The sequence below is a fragment of the Pelodiscus sinensis genome, chromosome 7 (genome assembly GCF_052426305.1).
Source record: "Pelodiscus sinensis isolate ZL-2025 chromosome 7, ASM5242630v1, whole genome shotgun sequence".
Lineage (NCBI taxonomy): Eukaryota > Metazoa > Chordata > Testudines > Trionychidae > Pelodiscus > Pelodiscus sinensis.
In genome coordinates, this window is record NC_143058.1 from 67317034 (window position 1) to 67338279 (window position 21246).

The window sequence follows — 21246 nt, forward strand, 5'->3', positions numbered from 1 at the left end:
GTGGAGCTGGAGAATGGAGAACACTTCTTACTCGCTGCAAACAAAACAAATAGCTTCAGGGAATATCTACAGGACTGGTTCTTGGGAGATAAAAGACTAAAGCCAAAATAAGCTACTCAACTTCAGCTACATCAATTGTTTAGCTTAAGGCACAATAGCATATTTTGGCTTTTGGCAATGTCTGTACAGCAGGAAGTCCAAGGAAGAGCACTCTTCTTCCAACTTCCCTTATTCATAAAATGAAGGTTACAGGAATACGAGTAAGAAGTCCTCCAGCTCAACATTATGTCAAAATAACTGCTTGTGGTGTAACATCAGTTATTCCAAAATAACACTGCTATGTACATGTACCCAGAATCCGAGAGACATAGGATAGAGCTCAGTTCCGCTTATCTAGTCAATTGCCCTACAAGCATCCTTTACATGCTTTCACCTTTATTTCTCTGTGCTGTATCTATGCACTTCCAATGCTGTGTTACAGTTGACAAATAAACCCTACTGATTTGAAAAAACTGTTTGAGTGTCACTGTAAACACTGAATGAAGTGCATTTGCTCCTGACAAACATATAAGTCTCTAGTAGGAGAGTCTCACAGTTGGACTCATGAAACAGAGCTCACAATATGAAGCAGCAATGCTGAAGCCCAAGAGGTTCAGTCTAAGAAGGAAGCAGTGAGGCGCTGTGGCCTCCCCTGAAAGAAGAGCAAGGAATCTGGAACTCTGAAGGGATTTCTCCAAGAAACCTTTTAAAAACTAGGTATAGCATTGACCTGGTCAATCAGGGGCACCCAGTTATATAGTTTTATAGTACTTCCCATGTATGCAGTTCAAACTGCTTTCTTCAAGAAATATGGTAAAAGTTCCCCCTATTTTAATGGGAAAAACTAAAGCACAAAAATGTGAAGTGATTTCCTGAAGGTTTCACCTCGCATCAATGATAGAGCAATGAAAGCAACCAGAATTTCTGCCTCTTCATACAGTTCCCCAGTAAGAGGAGTGTAAGAGGAGCGTACTTCATGTCCACTGCAATAAACTGCACTACAAAAAAACTGATCCATTATTTCAGGTTTAGTTTGTAGGCCTGAAAAAAGCACATTTAACCCAAATGTTAAAGAGAAGAAAGGGGAAGAGGCAATTCATATAATTTGCTGTGGTCAAGATTTGCTATTTTTCCCGTTTATGTTATGAGCCTCATATTTTGGTAACTGTCTTAAAAAGCCAACACACACCTCTTGTAACTGAAGCTGTAAACCATGAATCTGATCAGCTAGAAGTGATGCCTCTTTCTGAATGTCATCCCGATTTTGCCTTGCCTGCTGAAGGTTACTTGTCAGTTGAGCTATTATCTCATTCCGTTCCTGGATAGCCATCTCCAGCTCCTGCAGGAGATATTAATGCATCTTTAAAACCAGACATCCTTCAGCACTTCAGAGGCATGTCAATCTTAATTAAAACCAAAAGAACTGGCACTTTGCACTGTACTTAAGGCATCAGTAAATTTGCTCCGCAGAAGTAGTCCTATTTCTGTGAAAAGCATTTTGGGTTTTTTTGTGGGTTTTTTTTTTAGTTTTTCTTCCACTTATTTCAAAGTGTAAAGGAAGCCAATTTATTTAGGACATGACATTTAGTAAGTGCAAACATTTTAATAAGTAAAGGCAGAAAAACGTATAGAATTTCTACAGTACGAAACTGAACCTTCAGGATTCCCATCATGTTGAATGGAGCAGAGATATTCGCTTCTTCACATCCAAGTGAGAAAAAGCTAATAATTTGGGGTATATTAATCCTATTTTATATTAATCTCAAAATCTTAAAGCACTTCTCCATGATAGGAAACCAAGAAGTTTCCTACTCCTAAATGGAAAAAGTCAGTCTGCAGGTAAGGAGGAAGCAGTTTTTAAACCCACCCACTTCAAAAGAATTACGATTTCTTTCACTAGCAGATATATATGTTCACTACTAAAATTAAAATAAAGGAGTATATTTTGGAAGTTTTGTAGATTTCCTTTAATTTGGTACAGTTTTAGGTGTGCATTGTTTGGAAAGGAATCCCAAGAGTATTCTCTTGCCACTTTGGATACTTAATAAGCCTCAATTTTATGAAGGTCTCAGAACACATAAAACCTTAAAAATGAAGGCTTTGAAAAACTAGATTGGTTTTGATACTCGAGAGGTCTGTCTTTTTCTTATAGTATGGCAACTCTTCATAGCTTGCCATACCAATAAAAAGTCAATGAATTTTTCTATTACTGTACTGGAGTAACACCTAGGTGCCAAGTCATGGATATAGTTTTCAGATAACCTTACACAAATTATATTTTTACTGATAGTTACCTCTCTATCATCAATGATATTTCATAGCATAGCAGATTTGCTGCTAGTCTGTAATACTTTATGAAGACTATATATTCCATTTGTCCAATTGTTGTAATGATACATATTCTATACCTATAATGAGTTAATTCAATTGCGAGATTGTCAGCAAAAGTACCCAGGAAAGATTGATCCTGATAGACACTTTGCAAACATTTTATGACACTGCTTCATCCACTTTGATTCCCTGGCTCCTAACCCTTCTGAGAAACTCAAAATTGTTTTGGCAACTGTTCGAAGCATGTGAGCTGAGACAACAAAGAAACCTGAACACCATCCCTCAAAAGAAGTCAACTCAGATTCCACAGATTGTGGATGAGATAGACCTAGCTAGGGTTCTAGAGAAGACAGACATGTATGTAGAACTTTCATTGTTTTAAAAATCCTCTTCTTTTATGTTAACCTTAGAAGAAAAGTAATTGATAGTTTATTTTAAGAAGGCATTTGGGTTCACTGTATTCATCGCTAGTCAAACTCCCAAAAGAAAGAACTATAATATCAAATCCAGACAGACCAGTTGGCCAAGCATGGCTGATAGACTGGTCATTGGCTGCAGTGTCCTGTGAAAATCTCAAGAGTCCACCCAAAATAAGCCAAGTCATGAGACCTAAACACATGTGCAAATGCACTCAGACACCAGAGAAAAGGTCAGAGGTGCTGCTAGCCCTGTAACCATGACATGTATTATTTTGCTGTGGTATTTCATGAAATTACGCTGTTAACCATAACTCTGCCGGTAACATCTTCAATAAATATCATTGGCACACAAGTTACTTTATTTTAGTAATAGTACCTGAATATGCGTAGTCCCACTATGCTGGGCAAGTTGTTCCAATAAGTCACCCGCCTCTTTAGTGAGTCCTTCAGTTGCTTCCCCTTTATCCAGAAGTGTTCTTTCCTGCTCCACAATTCTAGTCTGACACATCTGGACATCAAGCTGATCATATTCCTTAATAAAATACAGATCATCTTTCTTCATAAAAGAAAAGGAATGGTATTTGGTAGTGTGAGTTTTTACTTTAAATTTATGGAAAAATTATATTCCTAGCTGCCATAATCACTCTTCTAATTCATTACTTCACCAATCTAATCTCTCTAATTTTCAATTAGTCATTCAAAAAATAATTTCGGATCTGCAAGATATTCGTTGTAGAGTTCGGCAATATCAACGCCCTTAGGAAGGCCTTAGAATAATCAATCTCGTTCACTGGAATTCTCAGGCAAGAGAAAAGTTTCTGTATATTGCTTCATTTGAAAGAGGAATATTATTTATATTCTTAAATGTCTTTTATATTAAAACTTCGATCCAATGAGCAACTTTCAGACAATTGTTGGTTCCAACCGTCAACTTGATTTATTAACCATACAATGCAACTGAATCTAAAACTGCAAGAAAATAGCATGATTGAATCATTTTAATTGTGTCTAAAGAAATATTCAATAAGTATCTCATTTATAGCACTTTAATAATCTTGTAGTCATAACGCTCCTCTCTCATGAGAACATTCAAAAACATTTGTTCACCGCTTACTTAAAAAGCGCGATCAACCACCAAGTCTGGGTTAGTGTGTTCAATATCAGCCTAACAAAAATACAAGAGATACCACAAAGTCAGTCACGTATGTTTTTAAAATACATAAATAACGTTTTTGATGAGCCTTCATGAAAATACTCACTAAACATGAAAGCCTGAAGTCAAACAGATTAGCGGGTCCTCAAAGTGATATAATTTAATAGATTTTCCACTGCTGAGTATTCAGACAGATAATAGTTTCGTTCAACATACCCAACACATTCAGATGCAAACACATATGATGAAATAATGTGGAGGTTTTAAATTCTGTTGAAAATTCAAGCTAAAAAATGTTATAACTGATAATTAAGAGAGAAAGCTTTGTTTTATCCCATCATGGTTTGCAAACTTACCAATAGTCAGTAAAATGAGATATCAAGTAAGGTAAAGAATTTAACACACACACACACACACACACACACACACACACACACACACACACACACACACACACACACACACACACACACACACACACACACACACACACACACACACACACACACACACACACACACACACACACACACACACACACACACACACACACACACACACACACCAACCAAAAGCCTTAAGATAAATTTAAGGAAATATAAATATTCTCATGTACACATTAAACAAAACTTTTCTGATATACACATTATACATTTATGTATCTACATACACACAATAGATACCTAAATATTTTCTGATATACTCATTGAACAGAGCTGTATGTTTTATAGATTATCAAAACAGACAGCTCTGACATCATATCCACAATTAAGCTCACATGGACCACCACAGTACTGTTTAGAAAAAATCAGAGCCATCTCTTCTTGTGACCCTATACAAACTCACTTCCCAGCTTACACCACCTCCCTAGAGCACCAACAGGATTTATGCCCTCCCCAGGGGCATCATATTCAATTCCTTTGTCTTAAAATTCTTGAAGGGGTGACCAGCTCCATAGCGTAACTGCCTCAACGCTGCAGGGGCTGTATCACTAAGGCCGTGGTCCCCAACAGGGTGCCCGTGGGCACCATGGCGCCCGTGGGGGCATTAGCATGCGCCCGCCAGGTGCTCGGGGCTGGCCTGGCCCTGGGCACATGGCGCGCGGCGCTTGCGGGGGGAAGCGCCGGCCCCGAGCGTGCGGTGCTTGCAGGGGGGGGCCCCCGGGCGCGTGGCTATGGGGGGGGGCGCGCAAGTGTCCCCTGGCGCCCAGCGGGCGAACGTCCACGCCCCCTGGCGCCCAACAACCTCAAAAGGTTGGGGACCACTGCACTAAGGCCACAGGACCACACAGCCCTAAAACCAAGCTATTGAGTGATAACACAAACCACCACCAAACGGTGATGGGTGTATCAAACCTGCAGTGTACAATAAAATGCTGAACTAAAAATGCACCCATCAATAAATAAGGAACAGAACAAGTAAAAAAGGAGGTTTCATTAAACCTGAAAGAACTAAATTCTGTCCCACGAATGAATATTTTAAATATAAAAGGTAAACCAGAGTGAGTTGAACAGCACAGCAAGTAGAAACATATCTTTTTCTCTTCACCCAAGACGAAACTTTTTTCCCATCTTGCCCACTTATATTTTTCTAGAAGATTTCCTACTCCGCAACAATACTTTTTTCACCACCAAAGAGCATTCTTTTTCCACTGGTGTTAATGGAAAATATTCCATGCTCTCAAGTGCAAAGATGCTGGATCCAAATGACACATTAAACTGAGTTTGGGAACATATCCTTTTGAAGAATTATTAGTTGGTCCCTTGAAGAATTCCGTATATCTGAAAACCAGAATTGGCAAGACTGTGCTGAAGCTATGAAGATAACTCAAGCTCTATCCCATATCACTTTTCTTAATACTTTTCAGAATTAGTGGAAATAGGGTGAAGGCATGCAACAGATGCATTGTCCATGGAATGAGAAAGGCATCCTCCAGAGATCCTCAATGCATCTCCCCCAATGCATCTCTCTGGTTGCCAAAAATTTTACTTCTACCTCCGACTTCTATATCGGTCTCTGATACTTTTACTTGTACTTCTGATCTTGTCCCATCTTTGCCTATTGATAGAATACATCACTGTGGAATTCACTACCTACACTTGTACTGAAAGACCCTTGAGTAATGGGAAAAAAGACTTGCATGCTAAGCAAATCATTATTCACGTCAAGACATGGAGAGGATTCAAGTCGTCCTTCAATTACAAAATACCACGTGTCTTAAATTAGTCTTATCACCCCCACCTATTTCAGTATCCATGAGTATTTAGAATCATGGTGGATTTGGACTTGGAAACAGATAGCCCTGGCACACATCTCAGGATCAACCACAACTGAAAAGACATTAGAAGAAACCAAAACAACTTTGACAATTCTATGAGGAGGAAAAAAATTAAGAGCCAACACCAATTTGCTACAAGACTGCGGGTACAGAAGCACAAGACATTATATGGCCTAAAGTTTTAGATAGACTTAAAGGATGCTCAGGGTGAGCACTAACATCAGTAATTTATTGGCAGATACTAAGAAAGAAAGGGCAAATATAGTGCCCATTTATAAAAAGGGAAATAAGAACAACCCAGGAAACTACACACCAGTTAGTTTAACTACTGTGCCAGGGAAGATAATGGAGCAAGGAATTAAGGAAATCATCTGTAAACACTTGGAAGGTGGCAAGGTGATAGGGAACAGCCAGCATGGATTTGTAAAGAACAGATCATGTCAAACCAATCTGATAGCTTTCTTTAATAGGATACTGAGTCTTGTGGAGAAGGGAGAAGCGGTGGATGTGGTATACCTAGACTTCACTAAGGCGTTTGATACAGTCTCGCATAATATTCTTATCAATAAACTAGGCAAATAATTTAGATGGGGCTACTATAAGGTAGGTGCATAACTGGCTGAATAATCGTACTCAGAGAGTAGTTATTAACAGTTCACAATCCTGCTGGAAAGGTATAACAATTGGGGTTCTGCAGGGGTCTGTTTTGGGACCGGCTCTGTTCAATATCTTCATCAACGATTGAGATATTGGCATAGAAAGAACGCTTATTAAGTTTGCAGATGATACCAAGCTGGGAGGGGTTGCAACTGCTCTGGAGGATAGGGTCATAATTCAAAATGATCTGGACAAATTGGAGAAATGGTCTGAGGTAAACAGAATGAAGTTTAATAAAGACAAATGTAAAGTGCTCCACTTAGGAAGGAACAATCAGTTTCACACATACAGAACGGGAAGCGACGGTCTAGGAAGGAGTACTACAGAAAGGGATCTAGGGGGTATAGTGGACCACAAGCTGAATATGAGTCAGCAGTGTGATGCTGTTGCAAAAAAAGCAAACATGATTCTGGGATGCATTGACAGGTGTGTGTTGTGAGCAAGACACGAGAAGTCATTCTTCCGCTCTACTCTGTGCTGGTTAGGCCTCAGTTGGAGTATTGTGTCCAGTTCTGGGCACCGCATTTCAAGAAAGATGTGGAGAAATTGGAGAGGGTCCAGAGAAGAGCATCAAGAATGATTAAAGGTCTAGAAAACATGACCTATGAAGAAAGGCTGAAAGAATTGGGTTTGTTTAGTTTAGAAAAGAGAAGACTGAGGGGTGACATGATAGCCGTTCTCAAGTATCTAAAAGGGTGTCATGAGGAGGAGGGAGAAAACTTGTTCATCTTGGCCTCTGAGGATAGAACAAGAAGCAATGGGCTTAAACTGCAGCAAGGGAGGTTTAGGTTGAACATTAAGAAAAAGTTCCTAACTATCAGGGTCGTTAAACACTGGAATAAATTGCCCAGGGAGGTTGTGGAATTCCCATTTCTGGAGATATTTAAGAGTAGGTTAGATAAATGTCTATCAGAGATGGTGTAGACATTATCTGGTCCTGCCATGGGGGGAGGGGACCGGACTCGATGATTCTCGAGGTCCCTTCCAGTCCTAGTATTCTATGATTCTGTGAAATCTCTCAAGGACATAAAGCTCTTGTTACTTTGAAGTCCACAACAGCTCCTATGAATCCAACTAACAAGGATGGAATCAGAACTAATTCTGAAAAAGACACAAGACTAATCAAACTGATTTTATAACTTGGGTCACTGAAGTTCCTTAAAAGCCATCATTGATACAAATACGCATGTCCTGATGACTAAGATCAGCAACAATGACTGACACGTACTTCATGAAGACTCAAGATTCCCTTGATAGGCCAAATGGGAGAACTCTAAACTGATGTTTGCCTGGTGTCACAAAATTAAAACATTTTCTGTATGCCAGGAATCTGTCAATGAACAAATTTTGTAAATTGAGAGTACTAATCTAGTCCATGTGATCCAGACAGGGCATAAATAAAGAGTTATCATACAAAATCTGATGCAATGAATGTAAGCGTAGAGTAGCCTGAGATCCAGAATAGGACTCCTCTCTCTTCTTTTTGCAATCAGAAGCAGTGGTGAATCAAGCTTCCTGCTCCTGGCCAATGAGGCTGGAGCAACCTCCCCACCCACCACGCAACACAGGTTAATTTTTTTAAACAGTAATTAACATCATTCCCTCCTACTTTCTTCTGAAGGACTGAGTATAGAGGCTCAACAATCTTAATGTTGGTTTTAAATCCTGCAAAGAGTAAGTATAATCTATTTTAGTACTAAAAAGATCTTGCTTGTCAAAAGGGAGGTCTTGTATTGTAGTCTGGACCTTTCAAGCCAGACCCAACAAGGAGAGCCAAAATCTTTGAGATAGATATGGTAATTTCCTGAACAAGCCTTACTGAATTATGATTATGTACTGGTGTGGACCATAGATTATATTATTCCATGGGGAAGGGAGACCACAGCCTTTCAGGAACGAACAACAGTGGACAACGGTTAGGCAAATTTACTCAGATTGTCACATTTCCCAAGAGGTATAACTAGAGAGGTTTGAATATACGGTTTCAAAATGGATTCTCTAGAGAACTGACAAAGAAAGGACCTTTGGATAAAAAGACTAAGTTTAAACTACTGCAGCGCTTGCTTTTTATCTTCTAAAAAACAGACAGTACCTTTTCTGTTCAAGGAAAGCCCTAATAGTTCCTGGAAAGGTTGGAAGAACATGGCCTATTCACGAATATGCTTTTTCTGAGCTAACAACTCTTACAAACTTCTGACAAGAAAAATTAGCCCTGGTTGGGTTTGAAGAACTGATCATCTGCAACAGAACTGTTTGGAATTAGTGTGATCTCAGGTAAACTTCATAGCATGTAAGTTCTTTTTAATACATATTTTTCTGTAGTGTTTTCACCTTAAGAATGTACTTGCTTAGAGCTATGAAATAATGTCTAACTGTGGAAAAGCACATTCTTAAGGTGAAAACACTACAAAAAATATATATTAAGAAGAACTTACATGTTAAGTTTACCTGAGATCACGCTAATTCCAACCAGCGCTTGCTTAGAGCCATGAAGTAACTTATAACTGTGGAAAATCACACTATTTATAGCAGCTGAAGAGGAAAGAAAAGCAAATCTGCTTCAGCATTTTAGTTGGCTGGGAATTCACAGTTGAAGCAGGGAATTATTTAGCTTGGAAAAAAAAACTAGTCAAGCAGGTCTCTACCCAAAAAGAGGTGACAGCCAAGGAGAACTGAGCCTAGTGTGGGTGCCTTCACTGTACTACCAAAGAGGAAGACAAGTGCAGTTGTCATGACCCAAGACAATCTTCTCATGACAATTCCAGTTGCCATTGACCATGCCCCTGCATCTGCAGCAGTCTAATGCTGATTGTGGAGATAAGGGATGTAAAATCTTGTTTAATCAGTTAACCAGTTAAACATTATATTTAACTGATTAACCATGGGCACAGTCTAGCTGGCCCACAGGGGCTGAAGCACCCCTCCCATCCACAGCTAGAGTACCTCATCCCCCGCACTATGGCCTGGCTGGGCTGGTACTGCTTACTAGTTAACTATTGACATCTCTAGTGGAGATGTTTTTCCAATCAACATTCCTTCAGAGCAAATGGAAGTCAATTATTTTTCCTATAGAATTAAAAGATGATCCTAAAATTTTGCCAATTTGTCCCCTTGGATGTAATCATACTTAGATTTTCAATTTATCAAATCATGTTGACTGACCTGAAGGGAAGTAGAGGTGTAAATCTTTGTCCCAGAGAGATCCAGGATTTTCTTGGTGTTCTCTCTTCTGAGCTCAGGCAGATCTCAAAGCCTGCCTAGATTTTTCATTTACCACAGTGGCTAGCAGTAGCAATAGAGCCAGAGAAATACAAATATTCTCAAACTAGCTAATAGCCCGTCATAAGATGGGATTTTCGGGTCTCTCCTCCACATCCTATTCCCTTTCTATCTTGGTCTTCTCTCCTGAGACTCTGGTCTCTCCCTCCGTCCATCTCTCTCTTTTTCCTCCTCCTACTGCCTCCCTGTCTCTCTCTCTCTCTCTCTCAGCCCTCTTGCGCCTCCTGCCTCTCTCTCTCTTCTCCCCCTCCTCCTGCCTCTCACGCTCTCTCTGCTCTCCTCCGCCTCCTCTCTGTCTCCATCAGGGATGCACACTGGTCCAGGCCCCACCCCCTGGCCATGTACGTCACCGCCCTGCCCTCCTTCACCTCCCGCCGTGGCGCTCAGCTGACTTTTATTCCCTTTCTATCCCGGTCCTCTCTCCTGAGCCTCCGGTCTCTTGCTCCGTCTCTCTCCTCCTCCTCCTCCTGCCTCCCCTCTCTCTCAGCTCTCTCCTCCTCCTCCTGCCTCCCCTCTCTCTCAGCTCTCCTCCGCCTCCTCTCTGTCTCCTCCATTCTCCTCTCCTCCGTCTCCTCTGCCCTCCCCTCTGCCTCCGTCGGGGATGCACGCTCATCCAGGCCCCGCCCCGGCCGTGTACGTCACTGCATAGCTCCCCTTCACCTCCCACCGTGGCGCTCGGCTGACTTCTGCGCCACTCAGCCGGGCTGCCGTGCGGGAGCAAGCAGCGCACATGCTGCATGGGGACCACGGAGCCTAAACGGCCATTTGCACCACTTGCTCCTGCACGTCGGCCCGGCTGAGCGGCGCAGAAGTCAGCTGAGCTCTACAGCAGGAGGCAAAGGATGTTACAGAGCCAACAGAAAATGTTACACCGTTATAGAGTGTCACACATTGGGCTACTATATATATGATACCAAGTCTCTCATAAGATATTTCCAATCAGCCCACTTGGATTGCCCTCAGTTTGTTAACTGGCTCAAGAATACTCCATTAGGATAAGGCTACCCTATTTCAGGTAGAAGGCTATCAAAAAGTTTATGACCTCTGCTGCAATATTTCCAGGGGAATTTCTAAGTTTTCTGCCATCTTCTCTAACAGTTCTTGAAAAGCCAATAAGTTATCTACTGCCCTAGAAACAAAATACCACACTGTTTTCAGAAGATGAAAATTGTCTAGCTAATAAAGATTCATCCTGAAACTGCTCCTCCACTTCTTAAGAAAGAGGTTTCTGTATACTCAGTACCATAGACTTTGGGGAAGAGAAGGCAAAGGAAAATCCTGAAGTGGAAAGGAAAAATTGTTGAATTGGAATATAACACCCATATGGATATTAACCATGTTAAGACACAGCATCCCAAGGTACTGACATCACACATGTAATACAGTCTCATGAACTGAACTAACACTGTATCCCAAGAAGAAAAGTTCTCATGAGACTTAAGCAGATATTAGGGAAGGCTCCAAGCAAGATTCAGCTAATGAAGATGACAATGTACTCTAGCAGAGAGTACTCAGGAAGTGGAACAATCAATAGCAGCAGGCCATAATTAGATTTTCATAAAGGAAGCCTGGGCTCCTGTTGCATTTAAAATTTTAGGGAAACTAAGATAGAAAAAGCAGCAAAGAAAAGATTTATGCTCTGGTATAATCATGTTCTCTAAGACTGTTAAAAGGATGACCCAGGTATTGCCTTGAGAACTGAGTGAGACTCTGATGTCTAATGTTGATTCCTTGGGCTATCAGATACCAATACCAAGCATTTTGAAGGGGAGAGGAGTAACAACTGTGTGTCATCCAAAGTAAAGCAAGTGCAAAAGAAGCCCTCTGGACTGGAAAACAATTCAACAGCCAGCATCACTGAATGTAGCCTCTATGTCACCAAAGCACTTTGGTGCTTGCTTCTCAGGCTTCTTATGAAATATCAGAGACTCGGTTCAGTACCAATAGAATGTCTCTTGCTCAGAGGCAAGAGGGATCTCTGACTATTCCACAGCGATCTTCTTCTGATGTGCAAGCTCCTGTCAGATTTGAGAAGCCTCTTGATGGCTGTGAGGGATTTCTCTTTCCTTCAGAACATTCCGGGGATGGCTGGAGCAGCAAGGGGCCGTCTTAGAAACTCAAAGTTACAAGCTGCTCTCTGATTTCTCCAGGAGGAGAACTTTGAGCCCAGACTCTAAATGTCTGTGTGTTTTTTAATATCATACAAATATTACATTTAGAAGTCACATGGCTCTCTGTAACAATATAAGCACACATGTCCATTTTCCAGCACAATCACTCTTCCACACAATGGACAAGCTATGATGCCCAGTGAGTATCTGAAACACAATAGTACAGCTACTTACTACCTACAAAACTACTTTTCTCGTAAACCAATGTGCAACAAAACAAAGACTAAAATCTAAGTGACTATTATCAAACTATCTACATAAGATGTAGGGACATTAAGAACTTTCAGTTCTCTGTCAAAGTAAACAGCAGGAACTGGCTGGTGGCAGGGATTGGTCTGCCTTTTATGGTCTTCGGTGAAGGAAGTGCAAGAGCATGCAGGGTCCAGGTCCTTGTGGTCACTGCTAGAGAAAAGCCTCACAGCTTCTGTATAGAGGGCACAGACACATCATGCATGGCAACCACATTGGCCTTGTCTTCACTTGCTGGAGGATCTACACTCTGATGACTGATTTTCTGGGGTTCGATTTAGTGTGTCTAGTAAAGACCTGCTAAATTAAATGTTGAGGGTACCCATGGATAGCAGTACTCCTGTCAAGAGAGGCACTCCTAGCTGTCATGAGGAGTAAAGGAAGTCGACAGGAGTGTTTCTCCAGTCAACCTCCTGCTGTGGGGCTGCCTCAGAAAATGGATACAAGGAACATCGACTTCAGCTACACAATTCACATAGCTGGAGATGTGTATCTTGCATTAATTTTCTCCCTCATCGTAGACTTGGCCATATATGGGAGCTCAGAGAACAATCTGTTAGTTGCAGAAAGATTTAGATTAAACATGGTGAATAGGAAGACTTACCTTAGTCTCAAATTGTGTCTTTGTCTCTTCAGTCTTATTCTTCAGACTTATATCAAGGTCTGTAAGAACATCAGAATCCTGGGCCATTATCATGCACTCTTCCTTTAGAGCATCATGTGGGTGGTCAGACGCACCCTTCCTCTTCGCCGCCTTTTTCTGCGACTGCGTGTTGTCACTTTTTGTTTTTCGCTGTCTGAAGTGAGCAAACTGTGAATAAAAGATTGAAAGAGATAAATGGAGAGATAAGCAAGGAAAAGGTAACAACACCACAAGATTAATGCACTCATGAATGATAAACAAATTTTTAATTTGACAAAACATGCACGTCCACAGAGAACCTGCTTTATTCTTCCTACTTAGAAACTGAATGTGCAGTATCTAAGCAGCAGTACAATTAGACAAAAACACAAGAGTCAACTTTTTACTAATATTTTCCTGATATTTGGCAGGTTGTAACAACAATCCAGAATTAAAACCATATAAATTATTAAGAGACTGAGCGTTGTCCATATACACGAACAAATTAAAATGAGACAGCCTTGAAGTCTCTCAGAGTTCTATAGAAATATAATCTTAAAATTTCTTAGCGCAGCAAATATAAAGACTAGAATTGACAAAGGTGAGCGTCTTCTTGCCTTTCACCTTCCAGCAAGAGAATATATAGCAAAACTTCCCTGCCTGAAAGCACACTGAGATACATAAATAGAAATTTAATTAAGCTAGGTCATTTTAATTTCTTCTGTTGAAGAATCAGATGTTCTACTTTAACAAACTAACACAGTCCTATGAAGCTCTAGGGACTTGCAAATAATGTCACCCATAGACATCTACTACCCATATCTCCTCAGTACTTTAAACAGCTCAAAGATGATTAGAGTATTTTACACTCTAGCACTGTGTATAAGCAGCAACTGCAACCAATATCTCACTCACAGCGTAAGACCAGACATTCTTCCAATAGGAAAAACCAAGGTTACCAAATCTACAAGTAAAATATCATAGTATGTAGAACTACTGCATGCAATCTATATGAAAAATTAACACCTGTAATAGTTTGGTTTTGCTGCAGTAAAGCAATATAGAAAGAAGCAAGACTGCCCTTTGAATTCCACTCGTTTTATGAAGCTTATTTACCTTTATAATTTTCTGAAATGAATTAATTCCTTACATTTGCATATCTACAGCAACTTGTGTAATGAGAGATTGCACAGCTGCTGTCAGCTAGTCATGTATCGGTTCTATACTAGACAATGCATTAATAAGAGTGTAATCGGGTAACTGATTAATGGATAAGCTGACACTTATCAGTTACCAGTACCGGTTACACTGTTTATAAAAGCTGCTGGGAGTCCCCGCAGCCCCAAGAGTAGTGGCAGCCCCAGGAACCCTGACAGCCACAGTAGGCACACAGGGCCGGGAGCTCCGGCAGTGGAAGTTAGCCATATAACAGTTATATCAGTTACATGGTTAATAAATTTTTAACATCTCCAGTTTAAGATACTTAAGACTATGCCCCTTTGCTAAAGCAGAAAGGTCAAACACCTCACCACTTCAGAAGTGTTTATGCAGACCACTTGATATGTTAAGATTGGGGAGAATTTTTTTTAAGTGAAATCTTAAGGTTTCTAGCCCCTATATTTCTTAGTTAAAAGGGAAGGTCAACAAATGCATCGTCTTCCTGATTTGGCACAAAATACAGCCCTAAAACTAAATGCAATTGAGATGCAAACACCATTGTTCACAATTAAATTGTAACACAAAACCCTAATGATTTTGCATTGAATGCCTACAATAGTTTCAGCATTGTTGATTAATCCAGTAGCTGAAGTGTGGGAGAGAGAAGCCCAGAATTCTTTAGGTCTGAGAGACTAATGATAACTATCATTTTTCATCAGTGATGTAAACAAGTCATTAAATATATACTTTGTCAAAATTCCTTATTCTGAAAGAGCTCTGTGTAACCTGAAAGCTAGTCCTTTCATCACCAGAAGCTTGTCCAATAAAAGATATAACCTCCTCCACCATATCTCTCTGACTCTGAAATACAAAAAACTGTAAAATCAGAATTTTCTGATTTATTCTGACCGGCTAAAGAGCTACAGACTCGGATACCAAATCACACTGCATCAATTTTAGTAATTTAAGACTAGTTTCAGGCTATGCTGTAGATGGCCTGCCAACCAACACCTAGTTTCCCAGTCTACTGTCCTATGTGCTGGACCACATTGGCTTCTGTTACTATTTCAACATATGTCTCTATTTGGAAGCAAAAAAAAAAATAGTCCACAAAAATAAAAGAAACCTTCAACAGAAATGTTACAGTGACTGCTCATATGAACACTTAGGAATATGATCAGGTTCAATGTAAAGCATATTTGATTTTTTTTCCAAATAGTGCCATTTATTTGTTAGGATTAGTACCTAACAAAGGTGCTCAAGACTGAACAAGACATAGAAAACCGTAACTGCACTGAAAAGCTAACATTCTTGGGCCCTGGTACTGTACATTTCTACACATGTGGGAGGATCCATTCAACTAAACCCTATACATATGAGTAAACACTTATTGTCTTTCCACTACATATAATTATCACTTGAACCTCTCAAGTATCAATCTACTTCCAAGTATATTAAGTCTGTATTAAAAAAGAATCATCCTTATGTTGACCCAGATATGCCTCTCAAGTTTATCAGTTATTTAAGCAGCGGAAAATGTAACTCTTATTGTGGGGTCATACCACTATCAGGAACTATGATCTCCCATCCTTGAGCACTCTCCAAAGCCACCAAATTAAGACCTTTACTTCTCTGCCTACACAACTTCTGTCTTACACTGGAACCTTTTAAACCCTGCCTTTTTAAGTGAATCAAACGAAAGTATAGCTGATGTCAGGAAACAGCCCTCTCAGCCCCGAGCGTAACTTTTTACACTGATTTCCAAAGTAGAATGTTTCCCACTATTCCTGAATCAGGCATGACGTGCAGGCAGTCAAACGTTTCAGATACTCCCGACAGCAATTCAGGAGGAGAACCCCCCCCTGACTTTTATTAACATTACCCATTTTTGTAGCTGCACTGCACTCAGCACAAGATTTGCACACATCCACCTTCCACTGATCTGTACACGGAGAATGCAACTCCCTGGACACCCACCTCCCGCTACGCACGGGGAAGCGCAAGCCAAGCCGGGGCCGGGGCCAAGGGGTGCGCCGCCTGCCCAGCAGCCCCGGCACGGGCCAGCTCTCGGCAGGGGCGGGACGGCGGCTGCCCGCGGCTCAGGGCCGCAGCCTGGCCTGGGGTGCGCGCGGCTCCGCGCGCTCGGGACCCAGCTGCGGCGGCCAAGCGTGTCCCTGGGGGCGCAGGCGCCGGGCCCCAGCGCCCGAGCCCCGTCATTACCCTCGCGCGCCCGGCCTCCAGCTTCCTGCGCCGCTCCTCCTCCTTGTCCATGGCTGGAGGGGCCGCGGCTCCCGGTGCGGGGCGGGGGAGGCGCCTCACGCCCGCCGCCGGGCTCGCAGTGGCGCCAGGCCCACGCCGGGGAGGGGACTCGGCCGGGCCGGCCCAGCAGAGCTGTGAGCGCGGGGCGGGCTCCGCGCTGCAGACACGGCGCGGGCCGGAGGGGTCCCTGAGGGGACGGGGGAGGTCTTTGGGGGGCGGGGCGCTGGGGGGCGGTCACGTGCTGGACTCTCTCCGTGCCCATTCGCACTAACGGCCTGTTAGGAATGACAGGCGGGCTGGCAGAGCCAATGAAACAGCGGCAGCCGCCGCGGCTCTACGGCCGCTTGAGTGGCCCCTTCAAAAGGATGCGAGACAGAGCCCGCCCCCAAAGCTAACTTGGCCAATCACGAGTGGGAGGCCTTAACCCCGGGAAGCCCGAGCTGGCCATTCGGGAGCCGTCAGGCGCCCCGTGGGGGCGGGGCGGGGCGGAGAGCGCGTGTGGGCTGCGTGAGGCCGCCAGGGCTGGGCGGGAAAGCGCGGAGCTAACGGAATCCCGCGGGGCTCTTAGCGCTGCGGGTTCCCCTCCGGCCCCGCCCCCAGTGGGCGGGGTTCTTAGCTCTGTGGCTCCGCCCTGTGGGGCCCCGAGCTGCATGGCCCCCCCGCAGGGACCCCGAGGCCTAGGGACACCCCACGGGCACTTCCCGGGGCCGTGTGCGACACGCTCCGTCCGCCCGCGCGCCCGAGGCGGGAGCCTGCTGTGCCCTGCCTGGGAGCCCCGCCCTCTCCCTGAGGGCCAGCAGCCCGGCGCCTGGGCTCGCGCTGCCCTGGTGCCTCAGGGCCCCTCGGTTTGAGATCCCTCAGCTCCCTAGCGGGGGGGGGCACTAGCGAGGGGAGCCGTTCCCTAGCCCGGGGGGGAGGCCGGTCGCTAACGAGGGGAGTCGTTCCCTGGCCCGGGGGGGAGGCCGGTCGCTAACGAGGGGAGCCGTTCCCTGGCCCAGGGGGGAGGCCGGTCGCTAACGAGGGGAGTCGTTCCCTGGCCCGGGAGAGGCCGGGGGGGCCAGTCGCTAGCGAGGGGAGCCGTTCCCTAGCCAAGGGGGGGCCGGTCGCTAGCGAGGGGAGCCGTTCCCTAGCCAAGGGGGGGCCAGTCGCTAGCGAGGGGAGCCGTTCCCTAGCCAAGGGGGGGAGGCCGGTCGCTAGCGAGGGGAGCCGTTCCCTGGCCCGGGAGGGGCCGGGGGGGCCAGTCGCTAGCGAGGGGAGCCGTTCCCTAGCCAAGGGGGGGCCGGTCGCTAGCGAGGGGAGCCGTTCCCTAGCCAAGGGGGGGCCAGTCGCTAGCGAGGGGAGCCGTTCCCTAGCCAAGGGGGGGAGGCCGGTCGCTAGCGAGGGGAGCCGTTCCCTGGCCCGGGAGGGGCCGGGGGGGCCAGTCGCTAGCGAGGGGAGCCGTTCCCTAGCCAAGGGGGGGCCGGTCACTAGCGAGGGGATCCGTTCCCTAGCCAAGGGGGGGCCAGTCGCTAGCGAGGGGAGCCGTTCCCTAGCCAAGGGGGGGCCGGTCACTAGCGAGGGGAGCCGTTCCCTAGCCAAGGGGGGGCTTGGCTGGAAGGCAGCCGCTCTCTGTGGATGTTTCCTCTGCTGGGGCAGGGCTTCTAGGGAGGACTGCTGGACACTGAAGTTGTATTACAGTTTAAATTGTAAAACAAGGATGGGTAGGATGCGGCCCTGGGCCAGATCTGGCCTGCAGGCCTCTCCACTCAGACCCTCAGGCACAGGGCAGCTCCATACCGCTTTACACAGCCGGCTGCTCCCTCTGGCTCTGCTCTGGGTAACATGGGGCAGGGAAATGCTTTGGGCGCTGCCCTACTCCCAGCACAATTTTTCAGCTCTTATTGGGAAGTTCCTGGGGCTGCGGCAGGCAGGGAGTCTGCCTAGAGATCTTGCAGGCCTTCTGTCCAAGAGCTCCTTAGGTAAGTTCCTCCAGGCCAGAGCCTGCCACTGGTACCTCAGCCGCTCCTGCCCCCCAGTGTTCCAAGCCACTGCCTCTTCCCAGACACGGCACCCCAATCCTCTACCCCAGACCACAATTCACTCCTTCACCCAGTGTCCGTTGGACCCCAGATGTTCTCCTGCACCCCAGACTCCTACCCCAAGCTCCCTTTTTTTGCAGCCACCCTCACCTTACAGACATCTCAACTCCTCCATAAGAATGCTGCCCTCAACCACTTAACACAATCTTGGCATGTTCCCCCATCAAAATTATTGCCCACCCATGATCTAAAGCAAATAAAATGTTGCTTCCCAGCTCATTATTTCCCATATGTCTCTCTCAAAACACACAGATGGTTGAGGAGCACTGCTGTGCATAACGCACAGATCTGGTAACTGTAAGTTATGTTCTTCTCCCAGCTTTTCCAGTCCCCTGCAATGTGGCCTTGGACAAGTTACTTTTCTCTCTGCCTCTCTTACTATTTGTTTAAAATATTTAGATCCCACTTCTGCCAAGGTTTATGCAAGTGTATAATTTTTAAAATGTGAAAATTTCCCTTGACTTATATGGGTTATTTACAGGGCAGAAAATGAAGTGCATGCATAAATCTCTGCTTAATCTGGGCATTCGGCTGTACTCTCTTTGTGGCAGGGATTGTCTCTCATGGGTTTGTACAGCACCAGACACAGTGGGGCTCTGACTTCAGTTGGGACCTTAAGGCACTATTCTAATCTGAATAGTAAATAATAAATTGACATAACTCATCCCATTTTTAAAAAAATCAGATGATAAAGACATATACAAACTTCAGTTATCACTGATTTTGATCTCATAATTTAATGGCCAAATTAGCTTGAGAGAAAATGTACATTTTGATTAAATGAAACAGCAAGTGTATCATAGTGGTATATTTTTGTTAGTGCTGCTATTACTAGTGTGGCTTCTCTTTTATTTGGCTTCTTCATGAAGTGTTATTCCTCTACTGTGTGTTCTTCAGGAAACAGAGGGCTTGTTGCTAAGAGCACATTAATGTGGGAGATCAGTAAAAACAAAAAACAGGACTGTGTAGCACTTTAAAGACTAACAAGATGGTTTAATAGGTGATGAGCTTTCATGGGCCAGACCCACTTCCTCAGATCAAATAGTGGAAGAAAATTGTCACAACCATATATACCAAAGGATACAATAAAAAAAGCAAACACACATGAAAAGGACAAATCAAATTTCAGAACAGAAGGGGAATGGGGGGGAAGGGAGGGAGGTAAATGTCTGTGAGCTAATGATATTAGAGGTGATAATTGGGGAATCTATCTTTGTAATGGGTAAGATAATTAGCGTCTTTATTCCAATTTGCATGTAGAGTGTCGAATTTAAGCATGAATGACAGTTCAGAGGATTCTCTTTGAAGTGCAGTCTTAAAAGGTCTTTGAAGCAGGATGCAGGTAATCAAGTCGTTGAGACAACGTCCTTTCTGGTTGAAGTGGCAAGCAACTGTTTTTTCTTTGTGATCCTGTCTGATATCTGTTTTGTGGGCATTGATCCTTTGGCGAAGTGTCTGACATCTCTTGTACAAAGACTGAGATAGTGATATGGATAGCATTATGATCCAGATTTGGCAAAGCTCTTCGGTACATGGGTAGTCTAACTGAAGTCAGTGGGAACCATCATATGAGTAAAGACACAGTGGTTGGTATTGTGCCAAGTAGAACTGCAGAAGTAGGGATGGGAATAAAGGGGCACTCTCTACATACTTGTGTTTAGTGTCACCCATTACCTTGGGGTGGGTGGGTGTTAGCCCAATAATTCCATAATCTGTGCTTTCTTTCCTAGATGTTGTTTGACTTAGAGCTGAACAAACGGCATATTGCTAGTGTATTGGACGGACAGGGAAACTACTGTATTCACATTTCAGAGAGAGAGCGCCACGTTAGTCTGTTTAATCAAAAACAAGGAATCCTGTGGCACTTTATAGCCTAACAAGTTAATTAGAGCATAATATCTCCTGGTCTGCCGCTCACTTCTGTCAGATGCATATGTACACATAGGGCCAAACTCTACTTTGTTGCACCTTTGTGATTTTCCTGGCGTAAGGGATCTCCTGGATCAATCTGAACAAATTTTATGCCATTATTTCCAGGCTAGAATATATTTAATCAGAGACCCTCAAATGAATCAAGAGAGTATATTGCAGCTTCTGTTGTTTACCTCTCATAAAAGCTTGGTATGAAGTATGTATTTATTTTTCTATTCTCTTTTGTGACTGTTGACATGTGAACACTTCAACATAACAGTAATGTGTTTGAGAGTCCAAGCAACCACCTAAACAACTACAGGCAGTCCCCGGGTTACGTACAAGATAGGGACTGTAGGTTTGTTCTTAAGTTGAATTTGTATGTAAGTCGGAACTGGTACATATTGTAGGGGAAACTCTAGCCAAACATTTCTCCAGAGCTCAGTTTTATTCTCCCATACCTCACTTCCCTCAGTCCTTTATTCTCAAGCTGAGGTATCTGCTGAGAAAAGCCGCTCCGCGTCTCCCTGGTCTGCTGGGGGGGGTGCTAGCTTCGCGTCTCCCTGGTCTGCTGGGGGGAAGCAGCTAGTGCGGGGTTGCCTCACCGCGTTTGTAAGTAGGGATCCGATGTAAGTCGGATCC

The 21246-nt window shown here is 44.0% G+C and overlaps 1 protein-coding gene across 13 annotated transcripts in view; it reads right to left on the minus strand.

Annotated features, from left to right (window-relative positions):
- Nucleotides 1-16807, minus strand: part of PCNT (pericentrin) — a 163737-nt gene extending 146930 nt beyond the window's left edge. For 3 of the 13 annotated variants that reach the window (XM_075934140.2, XM_075934138.2, XM_075934139.2), the window contains exons 1-4: nt 16577-16800; nt 13181-13387; nt 3166-3345; nt 1229-1378 (exon numbers count right to left, since the gene is read on the minus strand). In XM_075934140.2, the coding sequence (XP_075790255.2) occupies nt 1229-1378; nt 3166-3345; nt 13181-13387; nt 16577-16627 (588 nt within the window). In that variant the 5' untranslated portion in view covers nt 16628-16800. Of the gene's footprint in view, nt 1-1228; nt 1379-3165; nt 3346-13180; nt 13388-16238; nt 16368-16576 lie in introns of those variants that run through there. The other 10 variants (XM_075934145.2, XM_075934144.2, XM_075934141.2 and 7 more) reach the window with 9 other exon arrangements.
- Nucleotides 16808-21246: the final 4439 nt, after the last annotated feature.